General features: G+C 47.4%; 1 protein-coding gene across 1 annotated transcript; it reads right to left on the reverse strand.

The window, feature by feature from the left end:
* Positions 1-1,258: 1,258 nt before the first annotated feature.
* xrcc6 (X-ray repair complementing defective repair in Chinese hamster cells 6) lies at positions 1,259-9,735 on the reverse strand (the record flags this gene model as incomplete). The annotated part of the gene is made up of 11 exons (XM_041242224.1): positions 1,259-2,017; positions 2,261-2,380; positions 2,701-2,801; positions 3,628-3,757; positions 5,270-5,431; positions 5,586-5,754; positions 6,029-6,215; positions 6,538-6,724; positions 7,858-8,112; positions 8,538-8,676; positions 9,391-9,735. Coding segments are annotated over 11 exons (2,001 nt in total), but the record flags the coding sequence as incomplete, so codon positions are not given.
* Between the last annotated feature and the right edge of the window lie 265 nt (positions 9,736-10,000).

Here is a 10,000-nt window from a genome sequence, read left to right on the forward strand (position 1 = left end):
ATAATAATACAATAACACCCGCTTTAAAACACCTACACGATCACCAGTCCAACCAATGACTGCTTCAGGTGCACGTGGTGTTGAACAGTGAGTAACAGTGCAGTGCAGTCTGGGTTTGATTCTGGCTGAATAGCGACAGCTCCTAGATATTTACCAGTCTACAAAGACAAACAGAGGCAGTTAGCAAAACAATCAAAACACTTAATCATCCTGGAGGAGCGACTGATGAAGACAGAGAAGGAGTGGAGGTGATCCTGGAGGCTTTTGCGATGAATTCGCGAGAAATGCAATTGTCCTTTTCACTCTCGGGGACCATCTGAAAGACAAGAAGATTAAGGAGATCCTGAAAGGCGACCAGGAGCTCCAGCAGCTTGTTGGGAAGTGTGGGAACAGGTGTCACGTCTTTGACAACAAGAACATGCAAGATCGTACCCAGGTGAAACAGCTCTTCAAGAAAATAGAGGCAATGCTGGAGGCCAATGGAGGAGGCTACTACACCAATGTGATCTACCAGGGCTTTGGCAAAGATCTTGGATTAACAGAAGAGAAAATAATGGTCAAGTACGCAATGGAGTTGAGCAAGAAGGAAGCGGAGCTGAAAGTCAAGTGCCAGAAGGAGTCGAAGAAGTTGAAATCGCTGGAGATGAGGAGAAGGCTGGAGGAGAATTATAAGAGAGAACTGAATCTGTTCAGGTTCATGTATCAAGAAGAATCTGTCCGGGTGAAAGAAGAAGTCCTCTATGCTGTCCTTTCAGAAATGAAACCTAGACGCAGATGCGTAATCCAGTGAACAGCACTAAAGAGTGGTCTAGAACTGGTGTCGTTTGGACACTTTGTGTTATAAGATGCCATCTCATGCAGTTTGGATGAGAGACACCCAACACACAACCTATTACAATAAATCACGCCAGTGAAGGCTGTACACACATTTATCCCCCCACACCCTTTTGGGTCGTGAAATGGTTCAGTCCAGAATCAACCTTCATGGTCCCTGAATGAGGCAGGAGGGTCTACAGGTGCTGTGTCGTGCAGGGACAATTTATTAAAAAAACAAAAGTGCAGCCAGAGAAACTTGCGTCAGAAGCATTAAAGGACTAACAGAGATTTCATTTCTTGCTTTTGTGTTTCTGCAGTGTGGGTAATTTTTAAAGGTTTCCTTAAAGGCGCCAGTGTAGGGTTTTAGGTTAGTAATTATAATTATCAAACATACCACTTGTAACAATTATTAACGAATAAGAGAGACAATAACAGCAGTGAATTTAGAATCATCAAATTAAACGGTTTATTAAGTAATATCCATTGGTTATTGAAAACACAGAATCAGCACAGTTATTGCAACATATGCTCCTAGGCAAAATATACTAGTCAGCGGTTACAGAAGGGTCAACCGGGAGCAAATCTCACAGGTCAGAATTTGGAAGATGTTGTCGCAGTCCCGAATGAGCCCAAAGAATTATATCCTGGTCCAGTTCAACTATGCATCTTAATTAGGGTGATGCCCTCACTTGACTAAGCTTGTTTCTAAGCAACTGACCACCCTATATTAAGACATCATGAGGTTGACCCAATTTCTCATCTTTCTAAAACATATACAGCATTCCCCCCCCCCATTACAGGAACTTTGCTTAAAAAAATACACTTTTTTGCACCGCTAGCGATTCAATGCTACTGATCCAAAACTGATACAGCGCTGTTCTTGTAACCTGATAGATAACTCATCAGCGCCATCAAACTCATAATGGTTTATTCAGACTTTTCAAAACTGACTTGTCACCGTGAGAGCAATCTGGAGCCGCTGAATCTGTGGTGGTTCAGATGTTGAAGTGTGCTGTGAGGGCATCGATCAGCTCCTGCTTCTTGGTGCCAGTGACCCGTATGCCCAGCTGCTTGCAAGCTTCCTTCAGCAGCGGCACGGTCAGCTTTCCCAGGGTGCCATTCTTCATGTGGGCCCGCAGCTCCTCCTCCGGAACCCCCGCGCGAGGCTTCTTTTCAGCGGTGCCACCACCGTTGCCCCCTGCTGGACGGGAGGGGAACTGTGTCAGTCTTTACAATTAACAAGAAGGGAGCTTAAAACCAATTCTCTCAATTAGCTTCATTAATATTATCACTGGTCTTTACTTAAAGGAGCGCTGACCATCTTTAAAATCCATTCTCTCACCTCTTATTAGCTTTATTAACATGATCGCTGGCCCCTCCCTTTAAAGGAGCGCTGACCATCTTTAAAATCCACTGTACTATTTCAGTGTGTATGTGTACTGACCAGGCTTGCGTTTCACTTGGGCTCCCTTGCCCTCAGCATTGTAGCCAGGTGGATAGACCAGCTCCTTGAACTGAGAAACCAGTGAACCCAGTCTGTGGTCCATCATCTCTGTTTTCGGCACTGAAACACACACACACACAATTAAAAGGGAAAATAGCTGATAGGTTTAAATGTACAAGGAGAGGAGAGGAGGTATTATTTGTCTCTCACGGGTTAGGTGTTCTATCTGCTCAGGGGAGAGGAGGGAGGGGAGGGGAGAGATGTATCATCTGTGTCTCTCATGGGTGAGGTCCTCTATCTGTACGGAGGAGGGGAGACGAGGGGAGGAGAGGAGGTATTATCTGTGTCTCTCACGGGTTAGGTGTTCTATCTGCTCAGGGGAGAGGAGGGAGGGGAGGGGAGGGGAGGGGAGGGGAGGAGGTATTATCTGTGTCTCTCACGGGTGAGGTCCTCTATCTGCTCGGGCTCCAGCAGGTCCAGGGCCAGCGCCTCCAGGTTTCGATAGTGTTGCTGGATCACAGGGTTCTCAAAGGCCTCGCTCCTGCAACACACGAGACACCAGAAACGTCACACATACCTACAGACACGCACACACACACACACACACACGTGAGACACTGAAGACACATATACATATACAGACACACACACACGAGAGAGGCTGAGGACTCGAACCCAATGAACCCACAGAAATGCAAGACATACAGACAAAACACAAAAGTATGTTGACACATTTAATAAACACTAAAAGAAACTTAAATTAATTGACAAATGTCTTGACTAAGATTTTTTAATGTCTTTATATTAAGACATTGATAAACACTTTTAATCGTTTGCCATTGAATTCACACTGAAGACACAGAGAGCCTTCTAGTGGAAACGTTTGCCATTGAATTCACACTGAAGACGCTGAGAGAGACTTCTAGTGGAAACGTTTGCCATTGAATTCACACTGAAGACACTGAGAGAGCCTTCTAGTGGAAACGTTTGCCATTGAATTCACACTGAAGACACAGAGAGCCTTCTAGTGGAAACGTTTGCCATTGAATTCACACTGAAGACACTGAGAGCGAGTTCTAGTGGAAACGTTTGCCACTGAATTTATACTGAAGACGTTGAGAGAGACTTCTAGTGGAAACGTTTGCCATTGAATGCACACTGAAGACACTGAGAGAGCCTTCTAGTGGAAACGTTTGCCATTGAATTCACACTGAAAACACAGAGAGACTTCTAGTGGAAACGTTTGCCATTGAATTTATACTGAAGACACTCATTGAGTCGATCAGGTTTCTGTTAGTGTTGCTCAATAGGGGGCTGTGCAGTGTTTCACAGTGTGGGTGCTGTGTGGAGGAGGCAGGCGCTCTCACTGGTATTTGAAGCGCAGTTTGTGCACGATCTCCTTCATCTTGTCGATCTGCTCTGGGCTGGCGAGCGTCTTCTCAGGGTAATCCAGGGAGCGGATATCATCAGCGTAGGGCAGGAAGATCACATGGAACCCTGCCAGGGACACGGATAGAGGCTGAATCCCACCTGGGGCTAAAAGTTTAGCATCAGCACCCCATAGAAATCGACTCATTTTGCTTCCTAAAGTTGAATGAAACCTGCTGAACAACGTTACGTTGAACTGAACTGAATTTAGCACTAGCCTCTCTGGCTGTCAATCATTTTTAAAACTGCATAAAGACATCTGGTACAGGTTTTTTTTTTTTTTTTTTTTTTTTTTTACAAACAATTGAAGCTGTGGTTAGTGGTCTAGTTGTTAAGGCAACAAGTATTTCTTTCTTGTCTCATACTAATGCATTTCCTTCGCTATATAAAAAATAAATTAACGCTTTGCATATTACATTCATATGCAAAGTCGGGCTGAACATGTGACATGGTTACTGTTTATGAATGTGGATGCGTTATTTAAATACAGTATTACCTATTTGCATAAGTATTAATTTGTTAAACCCTTTTTGCTGATGAACTCAACTGTATTATTTACTTGTGAAATGGCTGTTTTTTTATTTTGACTATATGTGGTATAAAGGAATGTACCTGAGCAATAACTAGTGAATCGTTTATAATAACAATCTTTATATAGCGCCTTTCATAGTGGAGCATCAGCTGCAGAGTCACTTACAACAACGTCTCACCCCAAAGACGCAGCACAAGGAGGGTCACATAATGAGCTGAGCTGGGATTTGGACCAGGTTGCTCCCGGTTACAAGCCCGTTTCACTGGACCGCACAGCCTCCGTTCGGAGAGTGATTTTTCTAATTACTTACCCCTTTAACTACTGAAATCTGATTGTTGATCAGGTGAATTCCAAGTGCTAAGAATAACGATGTAAATTTAAGAAAAATAAACTTATTGCTATAGATATATTGGTTATTAGAATCTAACGGAGAAAACTAAACACATCTGGTAAGAATACTTAAATATAGATATGTTTTGTGTTGTGTGATGAACTAACAAACAATACTGGTTATGCAATAATTATCAGCTTCTGCTTAAGGCTCTGTTCTCTATTAAGTTAACATAAATCAGTTATAATTTGTATATTGTAGGGTTAGAAAGGTAGATAGAAACCTAGTTTTGCGACAAGATCCGAGTAATGATTTATGTTTATATTTTATTGGGAAGTTTCTACATACTTTTCCTGGCACCCAAACTATTATTAGACAATGTTAACATGTTATTTTACATGCCGCTTTGTAGTTTTCTGTACACTTATGTTCTTTTAGTATTTCTAAACCCCGCAGACAGGTCTAAGATGAACAAACTGTTTTCTGTACCTTTCAGGAAAAGAACGAGGAGATGCTACTGCACAGCAGTGTGATCCAGTCCTGGTTTCACTAGGAGTTTAATAATAAGACACACCTGAGCTTGTTAGCTAGACACACCTGGGGCTGATCAAGCTGGAAGCAGTGAAACCTGGACTGGATCACGCTGCTGTGCAATAGGAGTCTGATTTCCAGCCCTGTAGGAATGTTAAACTGGCCCCGGTGTGTCTGTGTCACTGACCTGGAGGGCTGAGCTGCACTCTGTTCTTGTCGAGCTCCTCTGACTGAGCAACCAGCGCTACAAATCGAGGAGGGGTGTTCCTGCGGGGGGTGTACCGGCAAAGAGCAAACACCTTCCTCTCCAAACACCTCATCAACAGAGCAGTGAAGAGCTTAGAGCTGCCTGGGACAGAGGAGGAGAGAGGGGGGGAGAGAGTGAGTGTACCAGCTGTAGTTTATGGACCTGTGACCTGGCTCTCCTCAGGTAGATGAACTGGGCCGGTCTCTCACCTGTGACCTGGCTCTCCTCAGGTAGATGAACTGGGCCGGTCTCTCACCTGTGACCTGGTTCTCCTCGGGGTAGATGAACTGGGCTGGTCTCAGGTGCTGGTGCCTCTCGAGCCGCTCCAGGGGTTTGAACCCAATCAGAACCAGCCCCGGCTCGTCAAACTTGTTTACCTCCTCCGTCTCCTCCTTCTCTAGCACGATCTGCCTGTTCCTGTAGGTCTGTGGGTCAGAAAGCATAATCACAACCCTGCACAGCACCGAGGGGCCTGGAGTCGGTCTGGGCCCAGGGGATTGTGAGGCTTGTAGTTTGGGCCCAGGGGATTGTGGGACCTGTAGTTTGGGCCCAGGGGATTGTGGGACCTGTAGTTTGGGCCCAGGGGATTGTGGGACCTGTAGTTTGGGCCCATGGGGATTGTGGGACCTGTAGTTTGGGCCCATGGGGATTGTGGGACCTGTAGTTTGGGCCCATGGGGTTCTGTAGTTCTCCTGTTACCTGCGCTTTCTTGGTGTCACTGGGCAGCAGCAGGCTCCCGGTCTCCGCGTGGAACCAGCGAGTCTTGGTCTTGACCTGCTCGTTGGTCTCCCGGTACAGCCTGACAGGGTAGGGCTTGGTGGCGCTGCGGACCAGAATATACACTCCGACTGCCAGGGAGACCCCCTCTCCCAGAGTCAGGGACAGCCTGCAGGACAGAGAGACAGTCAGAGAGAGAGACAGACAGATGAAATTAGAAAGATAAAGAGAGACAAACAGACAGACAGACAGGAGAGTCAGAGTGACAGAAAGACAGTCAGAGAGACAGACAAACAGACAGACAGGAGAGTCAGAGTGACAGAAAGACAGAGAGACAGAGAGTCAGGCAGGCAGAGAGTTAGAGACAGACAGACCAAACATATTGGTAACTGCAAGTTAGCAACACATATTGAATGCGTTAGCTTAATCTCCTTATAAAGGATCGTACTCTAAAAGATATCGCCTATTTCATATTCCCCGCTCCTTCTCACCTGGCCTGCGCCCTCTTCCTCAACTCCTTGGCCCGCACCCTCCTTTGCAGGTCCTCCAGTTTCTCAGAAGCCCCCAGCTGCAGGCCCAGGTCGTTCTCGTTCTCGTCCACGGTGATGATGTCACGGTAGAAGAGCGAGACATCGAACCCGCCCGGCTTCGGCAGGTTCATGAGGTCCAGAATCACGCCTGCACACAGACAAGAGAGCAGAGAGAGAGAGAGAGAGATCCTGAACCACGCCTGCACACAGACAAGAGAGAGAGAGATCCTGAACCACGCCTGCACACAGACAAGAGAGAGAGAGAGAGAGAGATCCTGAACCACGCCTGCACACAGACAAGAGAGAGAGATCCTGAACCACGCCTGCACACAGACAAGAGAGAGAGATCCTGAACCACGCCTGCACACAGACGAGAGAGGAGAGAGTGAGATCCTGAACCACGCCTGCACACAGACAACAGAGAGAGAGGAGAGAGAGAGATCCTGAACCACGCCTGCACACAGACAACAGAGAGAGAGAGAGAGAGAGAGAGAGATCCTGAACCACGCCTGCACACAGACGAGAGAGGAGAGAGAGAGACAGAGAGAGATCCTGAACCACGCCTGCACACAGACAAGAGAGAGATCCTGAACCACGCCTGCACACAAGAGACAAGAGAGCCAGACCTTGGCTCAAACTGCATAGTTGTAATTATACTATATAACTGATGGATTACAGTTCAATGACACTTATTTGTCATTCGACTGTAATTCTTCTATTTTCACCTGCTTCTGGGGACCCCATTACCTGTTTGAAAACAAGCTCCCCGGTATGTGTGTGTATTAGGAGCAGCGATTATTAGTGCCTGTTATTATAAAACTGGTTCATAATGTGGGCAGCTGTTTTGTGTTGCTGATTAGTGTAATTGTAATTATAATAACTGGGGAATAACTATACAGCTCTGGCCAAAAGTTTTGCATCACCCTCTATATAGAATTAACTCATTTTGCTTCATAAAGTGGAATGAAACCTGCTGAATAATGTTAGGTTATCATACTGAATTACACACAGCTTTCCATATAAAATAAAGAAAAGACAAAAACTGAAAAAAAATGTGACATTTCAAAATCTAACATGAAATACCCCTGTACTGTTATTATGGCTTCCTGTTGCAGTACGATTGTGTAGTTTCTTTGATGTTAAATACAACAGCTCAATGATGTATTTAACATCAATTAAATTGCGTCTCAATCCTGGTGCAAAACTTTTGTCCATCGCTGTAACTGAACAAAAACAGCAGCTTATTTGTAATTGCCCCCCGGGGCGGTCTGGAGTGGGTACCTGTGTCTCGGAGGTCGCTGGCCTTGCTGCGCGCCAGCCTGGCTTTGCCACTGTCCTCCGCGTGAGGGCTGTCCTGATTGGTGAACAGCATGATCCGTTTGTGGCTCAGCCGCGTCTTCGCGTCGCTGAACAGGTTGGAGCACACCCACAGCGCCTCCTGCAGGGAGAAGTCGGCGCTGCAGCCCAGCGTCTCCCGGAACAGGGCCTGCCCCTTCTCTCCCTGGAAGCTGTGCAGGTCTAACACCCGACGGGCCCCTGCAGGGGAGAGCAAAGGAGTTGGGATGAGAAAACGAGGAATAAACTGGGATAAAAAAGGACGAACCAAATGGGAGTTTATCCAGACCGGTCTGCAGTAAGACTGCAAAGCCAATGCAATGGACAGGCATAGACCCAAGCATCACATTAGTGGATAATATTAATGCACCACCAGGTCACTGTAGAGATAACTTGCTGTAATCCTAACCTAGTTCATATTGTATTCTAGCAGTTTTATTTGTACCTCTTGTAAACGACATTGTATTTAAACATGAATCTTGCATTGAAACCCTCTACTGCCCTGTGACACCTGTATGTCACTGTGGATAAAGGTGTCTGCCAAATAATAATAATAATAATAATAATAATAATAATAACAACAATAATGCCACTGTAGTTGATACTGTAATGGTAATTGAGCCCACCTGGCGTGTCTAGATCGTGGTACACATAGACATGCTTGAAGGGGACGGAGTTCTTGTGCTCGGCCGTCCCAAAGAACACCAGGGCCAGCAGGTCTCTGTCACTGCTGATGATCTTGCTGGTGTACACACTGCGAACGCACTGAGGAAACACAGCAGGGAGGAGAGAGTCAGCAATCAGGAATAGAGGGGGAGACACTGCGAAAGCACTGAGGAAACACAGCAGGGAGGAGGGAGTCAGCAATCAGGAATAGAGGGGGAGACACTGCAAACGCACTGAGGAAACACAGCAGGGAGGAGGGAGTCAGCAATCAGGAATAGAGGGGGAGACACTGCGAACGCACTGAGGAAACACAGCAGGGAGGAGGGAGTCAGCAATCAGGAATAGAGGGGGAGACACTGCGAAAGCACTGAGGAAACACAGCAGGGAGGAGTCAAACTGAAATACCTGTACACTGAGGGATTGAAATAAGCTTCCTAGTGCACAGCAGTGTGATCCAGTCCAGGTTTTACTGCTACCAGCTTGATTAGCCACAGTGTGTCTAGGTAACAAGTTCAGGTGTGTCTTATTAAACTCACCAGGTGAGGGTCGCTGGTGTCGATCGGGCTGAAGGAGTAAAGAAGCAGCTGCCAGGGTTTGTGCGGATCGCTGTTCTCCACAGAAGCAGCGATCTTCACAAACCCAAGCAGCTGTTTCCTCGCTCGTTTTACTCTGAATGGCAAATCAGCCCGACCCACAGCAACGGCCCTCGCCTGACTGTCAGCACCTGATTTCTGCGGAGAGCTCATTCCCTGGAATCGAGTTTAACCGAGCACACTGATCCGTGCGGCCCTACTCGATGCTCTCGCTGGTCACCTGCAGAGTCATGTCAAAGGGGCTCATCTCGTCGTCCTCCCCGCGTTCGAACATCGATTGAGACGCATCGACCAGGAAGATCAGACTGTCCCGACCGGAGTAACGGACATCCGCTGTAAGAGACAAAACAGCAATGGGAAGAGAGACAGGAACACAGACAGGAGACACGGTGGAGCACAGAGCAACCAGGAGGCACGGTGGAGCACAGAGCAACCAGGAGGCACGGTGGAGCACAGAGCAACCAGGAGGCACGGTGGAGCACAGAGCAACCAGGAGGCACGGTGGAGCACAGAGCAACCAGGAGGCACGGTGGAGCACAGAGCAACCAGGAGGCACGGGTGGAGCACAGAGCAACCAGGAGGCACGGAGGAGCACAGAGCAACCAGGAGGCACGGTGGAGCACAGAGCAACCAGGAGGCACGGTGGAGCACAGAGCAACCAGGAGGCACGGTGGAGCACAGAGCAACCAGGAGGCACGGCGGAGCACAGAGCAACCAGGAGGCACGGTGGAGCACAGAGCAACCAGGAGGCACGGTGGAGCACAGAGCAACCAGGAGGCACGGTGGAGCACAGAGCAACCAGGAGGCACGGTGGAGCACAGAGCAACCAG

The sequence above is a fragment of the Polyodon spathula genome, unplaced genomic scaffold, assembly GCF_017654505.1.
Source record: "Polyodon spathula isolate WHYD16114869_AA unplaced genomic scaffold, ASM1765450v1 scaffolds_1221, whole genome shotgun sequence".
In the NCBI taxonomy this organism is placed as follows: Eukaryota; Metazoa; Chordata; class Actinopteri; order Acipenseriformes; family Polyodontidae; genus Polyodon; species Polyodon spathula.